The sequence below is a fragment of the Rattus norvegicus genome, chromosome 6 (assembly GCF_021556685.1).
Source record: "Rattus norvegicus strain SHRSP/BbbUtx chromosome 6, alternate assembly SHRSP_T2T, whole genome shotgun sequence".
NCBI lineage: Eukaryota > Metazoa > Chordata > Mammalia > Rodentia > Muridae > Rattus > Rattus norvegicus.
In genome coordinates this window covers 61,157,929-61,175,050 of record NC_141539.1, presented here as the reverse complement: position 1 = coordinate 61,175,050, position 17,122 = coordinate 61,157,929, and the positions used below count along the sequence as shown (strand labels likewise).

Below are 17,122 nucleotides of genomic sequence, written 5' to 3'. Positions count from 1 at the left end.
AGATGTTTCTATCCACACTTTCAATCCAGAAACTTAGCTTCTCTATACAAATACCCATTCAATCTCTCTATATATATATTTAAAATAGTTCTGCAACTGTTCTGCATTCTGTGGAAAATTGGCTCGTAATATTTTGACAACATGGTCTTGACATTCAGACGTCTGGTCAGACGGTAGAACAGCTTCTCTAGTCATTTATTCTTTTTTCTCAATAACAATTTTATATTCCTGAGAATATCCACAAAGGCTCCTATAGAAGAGAATGTTGTCCTACTGATACAGAGTATACCTTAACCACTGTATAATAATTGTGTAACAAGATTTAAACAATAACATTTCTAAAGTTCATAAAATATTGCATTGAGAAATCTTGGGGAATATCTAGGCCTGCTAAGAAAGAATCTGGTAATTGATTAGGAATGTCTGCCCATGTGCACTTTATTGGTTTAGTGTCCGTGAACTTCCTATCACTTACTCACATGCATTTCATAATTGTTCTAGAGAATTGTTAATGTGGGTTTTTAATTTCTGCAATTTGGAAATATATTCTTTTGTAGCTTTAAGAGAAAATTTCTTTTTATACATAACATGGTTTACATATAACAGATAGTTTATCAATACAATGCATAAGAAGATTCTATCATAGGACAAGACTTGAAATTAGGACAAATGGGATAAATCACATTTTGCAGTTAAGGCATTACAGAATCTGAAGTTCCTATGCAAAGCAGTGATGGTGTCATTCTTCAAAGCGTTGTTAGGATTCAGTACAAAAATACCCAATAAATTCTTCAGTATCGTACCTGATTAGAATAGTGCACAATAAATACAAAGGACAAATCATGTAAAATAAATAGGTAAAGGGAAAACTCTTCAGGAGATCATTGGTTTTGCTATTAGAAAGTGGTTCTGAGTTTCAAATTCATGCTGGTAAAAAAGTAATGCTTCCACAGCACATTTAAATCACTGAGACAAGCATCTGTGTTTGAAACTGTTCAACTGGGTCAGTTCGAAAGCAACACTATGGTAGATTGAAATGAAGTAGCTTACTTCAGGTTTTTTGATGCACTTATATAAGTCATGGAGTCAGAAATATGTGTGTAAAACGGTTTAAAACCAGGATTCTACAGCATATTGCATTGCTATTTAACATCAATATTTTAAAAAGCCAAGATAAGAAGCAAATAAAATCTATTTAGTTATTACTGTAACTGGTCATTGTGGTGACACTCACATCAGACATCATCAAGAGCAGAGAATGAGGGGTCATTTTCTCAACAGTCTGTGGAGGGCACTAAATAAATGGTGTGGAGGAGAAAATTATAAACACTAACCCAAACACTATTGCTGATGCCAAGAGGTGCTTGCTGACAGGAGACTGATACAGCTGTCTTCTGAGAGGCTCTGCAAGATGCTGACCAATACAAATGTGTATGTTTGAAGCCAACCATCAGAATGATCACAGGGACCCCAATGGAGGTGTTAGGGGAAGGACTGAAGGAGCTGAAGGGGCCTTTTCTGGCATCAATAGAAGGGGAGACCCTTGTTCCTGTGAAGGCTGGATGCCTGAGTGTAGAGGAATGCTAGGGTGCTGAGGCTGGAGTGGGTGGGTGGGTGGAGTAGCACCCTCATAGAAGCAGGATGGGGGGGTGGGAGAGGGGTTTGCAGAGGGGAAGTCCGAAAGAGGATAACATTTGTAATGTAAATAAATAAAATATCCAATTAAAAACATCCCTTAAGACTCAAAATTGAATTTTCAACTGTTGAGATTGTATTTCTAACATCTAGCATGACAAAAAAACAAAACAAAACAAAAAACAAAAAACAACATAAAAAAACCCAAACAAAAAACAAAACCCAAGATCTACAGAGCAATTTCTAAAATCTTCAGTGGAGAGTGGGAGGATGATGCCATGTTGGAACATTTGCCTAGCCTCTCACAGCCTGCACTACAAATAAATATACATATTGTTTATTGTGTATCTCTGTGTATAATTTGTCTAATATTAAAATGGTAAACATTCACTTAAAACCACATATATCAAGAAAACAAGAATATTTCTTTTCAAAAAATATTTTCTATTGGATATTTTATTTATTTACATTTCAAATGTTATCCCCTTTCCCAGTTTCCTTCCCCCCAAACCCAGGACCCCCATCCCATCCCCCTACCCCTGCTCCTATGAGGATGCTCCCCCACCCACCCACTCCCCACTCCCACCTCCCTGCCTTGGCATTCCCCTACACTGGGGCATTGAGCCTTCAGAGGACCAAGGGCCTCTCCTCCCATTGATCTTACTTTGTAAGATGTGTAAGTTGACTGAGTTTGGAGAAATAATCAAGAGTCTGAGTGAGAGGTGGGAGAAGCTAATGCTCTAGTGCCCGCGTCTTCAGAGTTCACTTATTATTACACTCACATGTTTCATATTTCCAACCTGTCTCGTGGTTCTCTGAAATATTTATGGAACTTATGTACAGAGCATAAGTTAACCAAGAGAGTATTAGCTACAGTTTCTGACATCCACTTAGAAAACCCTTACTTTTTCTGTCCTATGAGGACCAAGGAGGGGAAACACTTACATCCTTTAAAAAATGCTGTCCAGAGAGCTTTGCCTGACACTCTAAGAGAGCATTAATCTTGCCACTATGATATTAAGAGAACAAATTACCAATGTTAAAACAATGTTGTTTCAGGAAGAGCTTCCCATCTTTTTAACCCCAACTTCACACAGAAAAAATCCTTTGGGAACAATGGTGAGCTGGGTTTGCCTTTTAACCTGCAGTCTCGATTTTCAGCGTTTTTGAGCTCTAAGCCACTATTTAAGACAAATTCCCTTCTGCCAGATAAATTATCCTAGGTAAAAATGAGTGGGAAAATTATTCCTTTAGTCAAGAGAAATTATTCAAACATTGAAAAGAACTCTCCAAGACCACGAGAATATAGAACATATAACCACAAACTTAAAAAACGCAGTTATTGATATTTGAGCGTTTTCAAATATCAACCACTTGTGTTTGCTATGCAGACATTTTAAACACAAAATTCAATGTTATTTTGATTCTCAGGCTTCAAGAGTCACGCAACAGATCTTAACAGGGAAATGCATTGTATTTGAATTCCCGGAGAATAATCATTATAATAAGCAGAGAGGAAAAAGCCAGGCACCATTCACAGAAAACAGAAAGACAGAATAAATGGGGGGGGGGGACTCACTTTAAATACTTGCTGTACAAACGAGCCTTTTTCTGTACCATGCTGATTCTGAGAGGTGCAGTGTTTGTACAGTGGTGAAAGCTGCTCTCTCAAAAGAGATGTTCATGACAATGCTTAAGCCTGCTGCTATCGATCACTTGACAACTACAAGCAGCGAGTGATGATTATCTCCAGCACAGGAGTTTCTCTTTTCTGTGCAATCTCAGCATGAGAAACTTACAACCACAGAGCACTTGGCTTCATATAAAACCATAAGAAAACATGCTCTGCATTAACTGCAGACATTGCTTGGATCCCAGTACTTGCCTTCTCAGCCACCACACCAGTGGTATGCATGGGATTACCACCCTTTCTGAGACTGGGATACGGTCACAGAAATCACCCAGAAATGCTGAGAAATTAGCCCATTGCATCGTGTTCTTGTTTGTGGTATTTAAAGAGTCCTTGCAATACTTCAGGGTTATCAAATTTAATAGTTTCCAGACAAAAAATATAGTAACTACCTGCTGTTGGTAGTGACCTATTCTGCAGTTTGAATATTTCAATGGCCAAATGTATCTCAAATAAAAAGTCAAATCATGTAAATCTATGGGGAATACTGAGAAGCTATATTAAAACTTAGTTGATGACCAGAATTCTTGATTAAATTTACATATAAAAGTTAAGCATAGGAGAGATAGATGGCTCTGAAGGTAAGAGCACTGGCTGTTCTAATAAAAACCAAAATAGAATCATAAAAAACAAATGAAAGGAGAAGTGGTAGAGAGAGTTATGAGGAAAGGAAAAACATGGCACAATTTATGTGTGAGGATGTTAAAATGAAACCTGTTATTTTTTGTTAAACAAAAATTAATTAAAAACTTCAAATGAACAAAAAAAGTTAAGCACAAACAAAATGAATGACAGTCTAATGATACCCATTTCTTGATTTAAGATCTTACTTTTAGATTTATTCATTTAATTTTATGTGCATGAGTGACTTGCCTACATATAGGACATGTACCACATGAACACCTGTGGATGTCAGAGAAGGGTGTCAAAAAGCTGTAAGGTGGCCTGGAACTACTGTGACAGACAGTTGTGGGCTGCTACGTGGACACCGGGAATGAAACCTGAGCTCGCTTTTAGATGAGCAAGTGAGGAGGAACACCTATGTGTCTTCCCAACCCCCATTTCTCAATTTAAATAAAGCTTTATTTCAATAAAAGTAACTCTGGACAAAGGCATATGTATGGCTTTAGAGTCACACTCCTCCTGTTGCTTATTATATTGTAGGCTATTTCCCATTGAAAGTCACTATTTATGCCACCTTAAAAAGGAGAAGATTTATGCCAGGATAAACATAGAAAATGGACTCACTGGTACTGGGAGAAAATAGCAGTTCAATAATAGCGGGAACTTGAACAACTCAGTGAAAGTTTTTATTAAAACATGTTTCCATTAAACTCTTCATGTGTCTCTTGTTGAGGCTGTACATTGCAGTGAGGCTTGAGGTGAGGAAGGACTTTCTTCCTGTTTTTAATTTATTTTTCTTGGAGATCTTATGCATTTTCATTTCAAATGTTATCCTTTCCATACCCTCTCTGTCCTCCCCCTGCTTTTACAAGGTTGCTTCCATTCCCACTCACCCACTCCCACCTCAATGCCCTGGCATTCTCCTACATTGGGGGAATGAGCCTTCATAGGACCAAGGGCTTTTCCTCTCATTGTGCTGGACAAGGCCATGTTCTGCTACATATGCAGCTGGAGTCATGGGTCCCTCCATGTGTACTCTTTGATTGGTGGTTTAGTCCCTGAGAGCTCTGGGAGTTCTGGGTGGTTGATATTGTTCTTCCTATGGGGATGCAAACCCCTTCAGCTCCTCCAACTCTTTTCCTAGCTCCTCCATTGCAGTCCCATGCTCAGTTCGATGATTAGCTGCAAGCATCCTCATCTATATCAATAACGCTCTTCCAGAGTCTCTCAGGAGACATCCATATCAGGCTCCTGTCAACAAGCTCTTCTTGGCATCAACAATAGTGACTGGGTTTAGTGGCTGCATATGGGATGGACCTCCAGGTGGGACAGTCTCTGGGTGACTTTCCTTTAGTCCTTGTCCCCCTCTTTGTCCCTGTATTTACTCCTGTGAGTTTTTTGTTCTCCACTCTAAGAAGGAAGGAAGCACCCAAGCATCCACATTTTGGTCTTCCTTCTTCTTAGCTTTTCCAAGCTATTTTTTTTCTTTTAATTTTAGATCTTAGCCATTCTGACTGGTGTGAGGTAAACTCTCAAGGCTGTTTTGATTTGCATTTCCCTGATGTTGAACATTTCTTTAGGTGTTTCTCAGCCATTCAATACTCCTCAGTTGAGATTTCTTTATTTAGCTCTTTACCCTATTTTTAATAGGAATATTTGGTTCTCTGAAGTCCTAATTTCTTGAGTTCTTTGTATATTTTGGATATTAGCCCTCTATCTGTGTAGGACTGGTAAAGATCTTTTCAGAATCAGTGTTTTGCTGTTTTGTCCTGTTGACATTGACCTTTGTCTTGCAGAAGCTTTGCAATTTTATGAGGTCTCATTTGTCGATTGTTGATCGTAGAACACAAGCCATTGGTGTTCTGTTCAGGAAATTTTCCTCAGTGCCCATGTGTTTGAGGCTCTTCCCCACTTTCTTTTCTACTAGTCTCAGTGTATCTGGTTTTATATGGAGGTTTTTGATCCACTTGAACTTGAGCTTTGTATAAGGAGCTATGCATGGGTTGAGTTGCAGTCTTCTGCATGCTGACCTCCAGTTGAACCAGATCCAATTTTCTGAAAATGCTGTCTTTTTTCCATTGGATGGTTTTAGCTCCTTTTTCAAAGATCAAGTGACCATAGGTGGGTGGGTTCATTTCTGGGTCTTGTATTCCATTCATCTACTTGCTTGTCTCTATACCAATGCCATGTACTTTTTATCACGATTGTTCTGTAATACAACTTGAGGTCAGGGATGGTGATTCCCCCAACAGTATTAGCTATGCTGGTTTTTTCTTTGATATTCCAATGAATTTTCAAATTGTTCTTCATAATTCTATGAAGCACTGTGCTGGAATTTTGATGATGATTGCATTGAATCTGTAGATTGCTTTTGGTGAGTTCGCCATTTTAATGTATTTATCCTGCCAATCCATGAGCATGGGAGATGTTTCCATTTTCTGAAAGCTTCTTCAATTTCTTTCTTCAGAGGCTTGAAGTTCTTCCTGTATAGATATTTCACTTGCTTGGGTTGCGTCACACCAAGGTATTTATTATTATTTGTAATTATTGTGAAGGTTGCCATTTCCCTACTTTCTTTCTCATTCTCTTTATCCTTTGAATAGAGGAAGGCTACTGATTTGTTTTGAGTTAATTTTACATCCATCCACTTTGCTGAAGTTGTTTATCAGGTTTAAATGTTTTCTGATGGAATTTTTGGGTCACTTAACTGCAAATAATAATATTTTAACTTCTTCCTTTCCAATTTGTATCCCTTTGACCTCCTTTTGTTGTCTTATTGCTCTGGGTAGGACTTCAAGTACTATACTGATTAGGGAGGGAAAGAGTAGGCAGTCTTGTCTGGTCCCTGACTTTAGTGGGATTGATTCAGGTCTCTCTCCATTTAATTTGATGTTGGCTACGGTTTGCTGTATATTGCTTTTACTGTGCTTAGTTGTGAACCTTGAATTCCTGATCTTTCCAAGTCTTTTGCCATGAAGGGATGATAAATTTTGCCAGATACTTTCTCAGCATCTAATGAGATGATCATATTTTTTTGAGTTTGTTTATGTAGTGTATTACATTGATGAATTTCCGTATATTGAACCATATCTGTACCCTGGGATGACACCTACTTCGTCATGATGGATGATCATTTTGATTTGTCCTTGAATTCTATTTGTAAAAATCTTATTGAGTATTTTTGTGTTGATATTCATAAGCAAAATTGTTCTGAAGTACTCTTTCTTTGTAGGGTCTTTGTGTGGTCTAGGTATAACCGTAATTATGGCTTCAAAGAATAAATTGGGTAGTGTTCTTTCTGTTTCTATTTTGTGGAATAGTTTGGACAGTATTGATATGAGGTCTTCTATGAAGGTCTGATATAATTCTATACTTAATCTATCTGGTTCTGGGCTTCTTTTGGTTCAGAGACTTTTAATGACTGTTTCTATTTCTTTGGGTATTATGAGACTGTTTAGATGGTTTATCTGAACCTGATTTAACTGTAGTACCTGCTATCTGTCTAGAAAACAGTCCATTTCATCCGGATTTTCCAGTTTTGTTGATTATAGACTTTTTCAGTATGATCTGATGTTTTTTGAAAAGCCTCAGTTTTTGGGGTTGGGGATTTAGCTCAGTGGTAGAGCGCGTGCCTAGCAAGTGCAAGGCCCTGGGTTCGGTCCCCAGCTCCGAAAAAAAAAAAGCCTCAGTTTCTGTTGTTATATCTCCCTTTTCATTTCTGATTTTGTTAATTTGGATACTCTCTTTGTCCTTGGTTTTATTATAGAAAAAGACAGTTTGGTCAATGGAATAGAATCAAAGACACGAAAATAAATTCTCACATATATAAACACTTGATATTTGACAAAGAACCATAAGCCATATAATAGAAAAATTAATGTATCTTTAACAAATGGTTCAGATTCAAGCGAATGTCTGTGGGTAGAAGAATGCAAGTGGATCCATATCTACCCTGCACAACACTTAAGTCAAAGTGTATCACAGACTTCAACATTAAAACGATTATAAATCTAAGAAAAATGTGGGAAGTAACTTTTAGATCATTGGTACAGGGGACAACTTTATAAACAGAGCACCAATAGTTCCATCACTAAGATTAATAAATAATAAATTGGATTTCATGAAATTGAAAAGCTTTTGAAAGGCTAAAGACACCATCAATAGGACAAAACAGTAGCCTACAGAATAGGAAAAGATTTTCACCAACTTTACATCCAACAGAGTATTAGTATCAAAAATATATAAAGAACTCAATAGATTTGACACCAACAAACCAAATAAATTTATTAAAACTGGGGTAAAGAGCTAAACAGAGATTTTTCAACGAAGGTATCTTGAATGGCCAAGAAGCCCTTAAAGAAACCTTCAATGTCCTTTCTTAACAGGACAAATCAGATTTGATGCAAATCAAAACAAGATTCCCTCTTATATCTATCAGAGTGACTAAGATGAAAAATATTAGTGACAGCTCATGCTGTCAAGGATGTGGGACAAGCAGAAAACTCCTCCACTGCTGGTGGGAGGAAACATGTACAACATCTTTGCATGTACAATTTGTTGTTTCTCAGAAAATTGTGAAAAGGTCTACCTCAAGATCCAGATATATCACTCCTGGACATATACCCAAAAGATGCCCCAAATACAACAGGGAGACTTGCTTGGCTATGTTCACTGAAGCTTTACTTGTAAAACAGAAACAGAAACAACATAGATGCCCTTTAATTAAGGAATGGGTAAAGAAAATGTGGTACAGCTATACAATGGAATACTATTCAGCTATTAAAAACATAGACACTGTGAATTTTGCAAGCAAATGAATGGAAATTGAGAATATTATCCTGAGGTAGCCCAGAGCCAGAAAAATGCATATAGTATATACACAATTATATTTTGACATTAGCCCATGAAGTACAGCATAACCATGCTAAAATCCACAGACCCAAAAACTCTGAATAATAAAGCGGGCCCCCAAGGGAAGATGTGTGAGTGTCACTCAGAAGGGTGACAAAAATATTCATCCTAAATAGATGGAAATAGAGCACTTATTTGGATAGGGAACTAAAGAGGAATACGGGGATGGTGATCAGTTATGGAGAAAGAGGTGATTGGAGAGAACTGGAAGGAAGTGTGGATATCAGAGGAGATCAGGCAAATTAAGGGTGGTATGGCAATTACAGAGGCGAATGCTCATAGCCAACCAGTGAACTGAGCACAGGGTCCCCAATGGAGGAGTTAGAGAAAGAAAGGACTGAAGTATCTGTAGGGGTTTGTAACCCTATAGGAAGAACAACAATATCAACCAACCAGACACCCCAGGGACTAAACCACCAACCAAAGAGCACAAGTGGATTGACCCATGGCTCCAGACACATATGTAGCAGAGGATAGCAATGTCGTACATCAATGGGAGAAGAAGAAACCCTTGGTCCTGTGAAGGCTTGTTCCTTCAATGTAGGGGAATTCCAGGGTGGGGTGGTGGTAGTGGGGGGAGCACCCTTATAGAAGAAGGAAGACAGGAGAGGGGGTTTTCAGAGGGGTAACCAGGAAAGGGGATAACATTCGAAATGTAAATAAATAATATATCCTATAAAAGATAGTGGGAATGAAGAAGAGCCTGAGGAAAAGAAGGTCCAGGAACAGGCCCAAAGTGGGATCCAGCCGAAGGCGAGGCCCCCAAGACCTGACACCATTACTGAAGCTATGGGGCATTCACAAAAAAGGGACCTACCATGACTGCTCTCCAAAATACCCAACAAGAAACTGAAAGACTCAGATGCAGATCTGTGCACCCAACCAACAAACAGAAGCTGCTGATCCCTCTGGTTGAATCAGGGAAAAGCTGGCAGAATCTAAGGAGGAGGGCAACCCTGTAGGGAGGACCAGCAGTCTCAATTAACTTGGGCCCCTGAGATCTCTTAGACACTGGATCACCAACCAGGCAGCACACACCAGCTGAGATGAGGCCTCCAACAGAGGACTCCCAGGTCTGGGTTCAGTCAGAGAAGATGCACCTAACCCTCAAGAGACTGGAGGCCCCAGAAAGTTTAGAGGTCTGGTGGGGTGGGTGGGGTGGGGACATCCTTGTGTGTGGGGGGGAGTAAAGGGAGTTCTCAGGGTGGGGGTGTTGGGCCAGGAGTAGGAATAAAATCAGGAGTGTAAAAATAGATAGATAGATAGATAGATAGATAGATAGATAGATAGATAGATAGATAGATAGATAGATAGAGGAGATTCATGGTGAGCATCTCTGTGAACAGATGAAGTCCTGGATGGGGGAGAATATGGATAGTCTATGGGAGTGGCTATAACAGAGATTGCCAGTAGTGGGGGGCGGCATATAGACTCTTGTGGTCACCTCCTATAGCAAGGTAGGACTTTCAGTGGAAGGAGTAGGACATCGACCAACTCGCAAAATTTTTAAACCAAAAATTGTCTGACTACAAAATACACAAGTATGAAGATGGAGGAGAGTCTGAAGGAATGGACCACTGGCCTCATTTGATAATCATCCCAGGGAGAGCACCAACGCCTGCTTAATCAATGATATTCTGCTATGTTTGCAGACAGAAACCTAGCATAATTGTCTCCTGAAAGGTTTCATCCAGCAGTGGATGGACACAGATGCAGAGACCCACAGCCAAATATCAGGCAGAGATTAGGGAATCTTGTGGAAGAGTGGGAAATAGAATTGAGTGAGCTAGAGGGGTCAAGAAGACCTACAGTGTCAACTAAACTGTGTTCAAGGGGCTCATAGAGACTGAACCACCAATAAAGGGCATGAGTGGTCTGGACCTAGCTCACCATTCCCTACAACATTTGTCACAAATGTGCAGCTTGGCCTTCATGTGGGTCCCCTCACAATTGTAACAGGGACTATCTCTGACTCTGTTGCTTCCTGTTGAATCTCCTTTCCCTATGTAGACTTCCTAGGTGGGATTCAGTGAGAAAGGAGATGCTTATTCCTGCTGGGACTAGATGTCCAAGAGTGGGGTGGTACCTAAGGGTTGGTCTTGCATTTCTCAGAGAAGGGGAGAGAGTGATGGAGGGAGGAATTTGCAAGGGTGGGAACAGGAGGAGTGGAGTGAGAGGGAGCCGCGGGCAGCAATTGGCATGTAATGTGAATAGAAAAATAAATTATGAAAAAGTTTTCATTAAAATTATCTAAATGCTGTGTTAATAATTATACTTATTTGTAAGCAAAAGTCATTTACGTTGATTGCATATGGTTCTGATGAAGTTGTATATGATGCCGTATGCTAGCTATAACATGCTAGTTATTTCACTCTAGTGAGCAAACTTTCTCAGCACACTATTATCACATGCTACATGCTGATGGTCTTAAAACGTTGAAGTGATTTGTATTTTTGGCATTTTTTTTAATCAATGTTACTGAGAATTTCATACCTAATAAAATACACAGAAGCCATACTTTTTGCAAAGGAACTTTTGCTTTTTCTCTACATAGTTTACCACACAAAATTTATGTTATTTTCAATTTTTGACACAAGTAAAATGAAAAATTCAATACAAAGAATTTTGCTTTCAATATCAAAATGTTGGCAATATAATAACATTATCATATTTATTTTAAATGTTTTAATATCATGTGTGATTTGGAAATCATTAAACTATCTGTTACATGAATCTAAGATGATCATGATTTTCAGTTGTAAAAGTTATAAGATTTTTCATACGTACCTCAGGAACTGAAGTTCCGGCAGTGGGCATAGTCTGCTGAAAAAAAGAAGTTGATGAAAAAACAGAAAAAAAAAAAACAAAGCTAAAAATAAAACACCAATGCGTGTTACCATAGCACCATGTATCTATGAGGTATATGAATTGTAACTATAGACTGTTCATATACATTTTGTTTCCCTGGATTAAGTAAATGGGCATCTTTCTATCGAACAATGGGTGCTCAAAGCAGAGTATGAAAGACTGTGAAGTAACTTACCAAAGCATAATTAAAGCTAAGCAGCCTACACTGACCAGCACCCAATCAAGAACCCAAATTCCCATTTCCTTTACATGTTACACATTTACTTTACAATGATTATTTTATTAATATAATATAGTCATTTGCAAATTCTTTTTTTCCTCCATTTTTTTATTAAATTGGGTATTTCTTATTTACATTTCAATTGTTATTCCCCTTCCCGTTTTCCAGGTCAACATCCCCCTAATCCCTCCCACTCCCCTTCTATATGGGTGTTCCCCTCCCCATCCTCCCCCATTACTGCCCTCCCCCCAACAATCCCGTTCACTGGGGGTTCAGTCTTGGCAGGACTAAGGGCTTCCCCTTCCACTGGTGCCCTTAATAGGCTATTCATTGCTACCTATGCAGTTGGAGCCCAGGGTCAGTCCATGTATAGTCTTATTTGTTGAGGTAGAATTTTTTTGGTATAATATATCCTGATAACAGTTTTCTCTCTTCAACTCTTCCCAGTTTCTCCCTACCATCCCCACAATTCAGATCCATCTTCTTTCTTTCTCTCCTTAGGAGCTAACAAGCTTCTGAGAAATAATAATAAAATAAAATAAAATAAAACACATCAGAACAGGTAATAGCAAACAAACAGAAGGAAAAGAGCCCACAAAAAGCATAAGGAACAGATATAGACACAAGAGACCCGCTCATTTCCACACTCAGGAATCCCACAAAAACGTAAAACCAGAAGCCATAATATGTACACAAAGGACCTGTAGATTGGAAAACAAAAGCTCTAAAAACAGAAATAAAATATAAAGTGAAGAGGAAGAAGAAGAAAAAGAGGAGGACAAGGAAGAGGAGGGAAGGAGGAGAAGAAGAAGAGAAAGAGGAAGAGGAAGAGGAAGAAGTAGTTCCAACACAGAGTTATGAGACAAGGAATATCCAAAGATGCCTTTATTTGTGACAGACCTCATTGTTTGTAAAAGAACTCATTCATGAGTGGCATTGACATAGTAATCTCCCTAACTTTAGGTCTTTCCCCTTTTTCCTCCCAGTGTTGCATTTTCCCACATGCTCTCATCTCTTCCTACAGACTGAGCTTTTCAGCAGCAGGAGAAATATTGAAAATCTCTTCTGTGGGCCTGATTGGAAAAGCTGGCAGTTATATCTCCATAATCTGAAAACAAGTAATGTAGTAGTACTCCATCACTATTAGTAAGTCTATGTAATTTATGTAAAAATTAAATATGTAAAACTGTTTTATTTGGTAGTAGGCTTTTTTCCTTTATTTTTATATTTCACTTTATATCCTGAATGCTGCCTCCCTTCTTGGTTACCACCTCCCACAATTTTTCCTCCCTTCCACACATTCCCTTCTCTTCTGAGGAGGTAAAGTCCCTCCCCCCACCCTAAAATATTCTCACCACCCTGGCGCATCAAATTTGAGAGTAGTTTTGAAGAACCAGTTTAAATAGAAAAATTTTTGCCTTCAAGAGAGTATATCTTCCATTATCTTCCACTGCTATGACTGTGAGTAATCTTAGGTATGTGTATTTGTGTGTGTGTGTGGGGGGGTGTACATGTGTGTTTGTGCCAATGCTCACTTCACAAAGCAAAAAGAATATTTAGATTAATAAATTTGAATCCTGGAATCCTGGCTTCTCTGGAACTTAGTATATAAAATACCAATTCGTAGGGATAGTTGATTATCAAGATAAAATTTCCTACTGTGGATGAAAAGTTAGATTTGAAACTTGGATTTCTTATTTATATGTGTACAGTTATATTTCATCTTATGCCCCATATCTAAGCCAGGTGAAGGAATACTAGACTTCAATGGTGGATATTAAAAACAATACATAGAAAATTCTGTTGTACCATCTTTCAACTAGTAGAACTCTAGAGAGGAAGTGGTAGATAGATGCATGTATGAATAGAAAAATAGAAAAATAATAGATGTATCTCTATATCTATGATAGATAAGATACCCTAGAAACTGAGCAGCGGCAGAGAGGGAAGGAATCAGAATCTGATGTAGCTAGAAGAATTTTAGACAAAATTAAGGTTTCCTGAACTACAATTTATTTTAGAAGACCCTTCCATAACATACGTATCAAATACTGCTGTACAGGTTTATAATCAAAGATTTATTAAATTGAAAGAAGGAACATGGGTCACATATCTCATTGACAGGAGAAATCTAGAAGTAATCGGTATTATTATAGAATGACAAGAGGCTGGCAGAGTTTTCACTGAAAACTTGTTGATTTTAATAATCATTCTAATTTCTAATATTCTCAGTGTAAGGAACAGGTAAGCCAATGAATGGTGGACAAATGCGCTCATTTCTACCAAAGTCTGTTCAAAACAGTCTGTCAGCACTATCCTCACCTCGTTCCTACTGATCTTCATTCCATCTAAACTCATGGTCTAGGGGACGCTGAGACTCCTGAGCAACCAAAAGGAGCCCTTCTTCAAACACGGTGAACAGAATCTGAGAGGGCTTCCAACTTAGAAATACACATTCTCCTTTGTCTCCCACGAGGAAGCTCAACTGGAACGCTCAATAAAGCGATGGTGGATCCATTAATGGTTCACTACAATCACTGAATACAGTGTGTCAAAACAAGAAATCTGTATCCATAAAACGTAATTAGCGAATAAAAGCAATAAAAGGTACGTTTCAGATAATCATAAATATTAAAATGCAGGTCAGGATAACAAGTGATAATATGGAATTGTTGCTAACTTTCTTAGAAGTCAGAAAAGTAATTTTATTATGTGGAAAATTATGCTTAATGGCAAAAAGTATTTGCTGAAATATTTAGGGATTTTGTATCACAATACATGTGATTTAGTGTAAAAATGCAAGTTAATCTTTAATATAGATTTTATATATAAATAGGTGTGAATTGTGTATCATATGTGGTAATTATAAGTATAAATGCGTTATACAATATAATGTGAATCTATACAACTTTGCATATGAAGAAACACTTATAAATACATGACAAATAACAGCAGTTATCAAATATGTTTGATATTTCCTAGGTCTTACTGTAAAGTGTTTGATAAGCATTATATATTTGAGAGTTCATATGTGCTACTTTTCCATTATATACTTTTTAAACATATTAGAATATTTCCTTAATGAAATGGAAATAAAATGTGCACTTTATTCTGATAAAAGCAGTGAATATTTGGAGAAAAGGCATGCTTGCATATAGATGGGAAAGAAATAATGACTTTGTTTTTCATGGTGACTTAAAGTTCTATTGCCAAAAAGAAAAAATGAGAAAAATATAACAGTAAGCTGATGGAAAAGAAAAGCAGAGAAAGTTGGAGGGGAGGGTCATAATGAATGGTAACCAAGGGCCTAGTTACCATGAACCTTCAGATGAGGTGGGGCCTGTATAAGTAGATACTGCAGTTTTCCCGTTGAGCTTTTTCCAAGCTAATATCTAATGGTTAAGACACAGGTACGCTGTAAACCTCACAAGAATCTCAATGTGAGAACTCACAGGAATGACAGAGTAATAAAAATGTGAGAAATGTTCAGAGCATCCTTATTATGATAGCCAGAATCTAGAAACAACCCAGATGTTCCTCAACAGAGGAATGGATACAAAAAAATGTATATTTACACAATAGAGTACTACTCAGCCATTAAAATTAATAGAAACAATTCACAGACCATATGAAGCTCAAGAAGAAGGATGATCAAAATGTGGATGCTTCAATCCTTCTTAGAAGGGAGAACAAAATATTTACAGGAGTAAATAGAGGGACAAAGAGTGGAGCAGAGACTGAAGCAAAGACCATCCAGAGACTGCTCCACATGCAGCCACCAAACCCAGTCTCTATTGCAGCCACCAAACCCAGTCTCTATATGCCAAGAAGTGCTTGCTGACAGGAAGCAGATATGGGTATCTCCTGAGAGTCTGCCAGAGCCTTATTGATAGAGATGAGGATATTTGCAGCTTACCATTGGACTGAACAAGGGAACCCCATTGGAGGAGTTAGAGAAAAAAGTGAAGGAGCTGAAGGGGTTTGCAACCCCATAGGAAGAACAACAATATCAACCAACCAGACCCCACCAGAGCTCCCAGGGACTAAACCACTAACCAATGAGTACACATAGAGGGATCCATGGCTCCAGCCACATATGTAGCAGAAGATGGCATTGTGTGGCATCAATGGGAGGAGAAGCCCTTAGTCCTGGGAAGGCTTATTTCCCCAGTGTAGGGGAATGCCAGGGTGTTGAGGTGGAAGTGTGTAGGTGGGAGTAGGAGCACCTTCATAGAAGAAGAGAAGAGGGCATAGGAGAGGGGGAAAAGGAATAACATTTGAAATGTAAATATAAAATATTCAATAAAAATAAACAAATATAAATATAAACCAATGACTTCATGAAATTTGCAGGCAAATGGATGGATCTAGAAAATATCCTGAGTGAGGTAACCTAATCACAAAAGAATACACATGGTATATACTCACTGATAAGTAGAAATTAGGAAAAAATGCTCTGAATACCCAAGACGCAACTCACAGATTTTATGAAGGTCAAGAAGAAGGAAGACCAAAGTGTGAATGCTTCAGTTCTATTTAGAAGGGGGGACAAAATATTCATAGGAGGTAGATGGTAGGAGAAACTTGGGAGGAGAAGGGAGGGAAGAGGAAAAAGAGGGGCAGGATCAGGTATGGGAGGGACAGGGGAGATGTACAGAGCATCAGGAATTTGAGCAGAGGTGTGTAGCAATGGAGGATTGAGAACTGGAGATAGTCAACGGAAAGTCCAAGATGGCAGGAAAGCAAGAGGCTTTCAGGATCCCATAGGGATGACATTAGCTGAAATATCCAAAAAGTGGAGAAAGAATGTGTAGAGACCATATCCAGAGGTTAGGAATGGGGCCACCTACCCTTCTCAAAAATTTAACTTAGAATTGTTCCTGTCTAAATGAAATATAGGGATAAAGGGAGCAGAGACTGAAGGACCACCTAGAGATCCATCCCATATACAGACACCAAACTCAGACACTATTGCTGATGCCAAGAAGTGCTTCCTGACAGGAGTCTGATATGGATGTCTCCAGAGAGGCTCAGCCAGGGCCTTACCTATACAGATGTTCATGCTTGCAGTCAACCATTGGACTGAGCAGGGGGCCCCAATGGAGGAGTTAGGGGAAGGATCGATGGAGCTGAAGGGACTTGCAACCCCAAAGAAAAACAACAATATCAACCAG

The 17,122-nt window shown here is 38.5% G+C and overlaps 1 protein-coding gene across 11 annotated transcripts in view; it reads right to left on the bottom strand.

Annotated features, from left to right (window-relative positions):
* The window catches only part of Dgkb (diacylglycerol kinase, beta), a 756,364-nt gene that overhangs the window by 472,253 nt on the left and 266,989 nt on the right, over window positions 1-17,122 (bottom strand). For 4 of the 11 annotated variants that reach the window (XM_087554410.1, XM_087554407.1, XM_087554406.1 and 1 more), the window contains one exon: window positions 11,648-11,683. The exons of 3 other annotated variants lie outside the window; for them this stretch is intronic. In XM_087554410.1, the coding sequence (XP_087410536.1) occupies window positions 11,648-11,683 (36 nt within the window). 11 annotated transcript variants of the gene reach the window in all.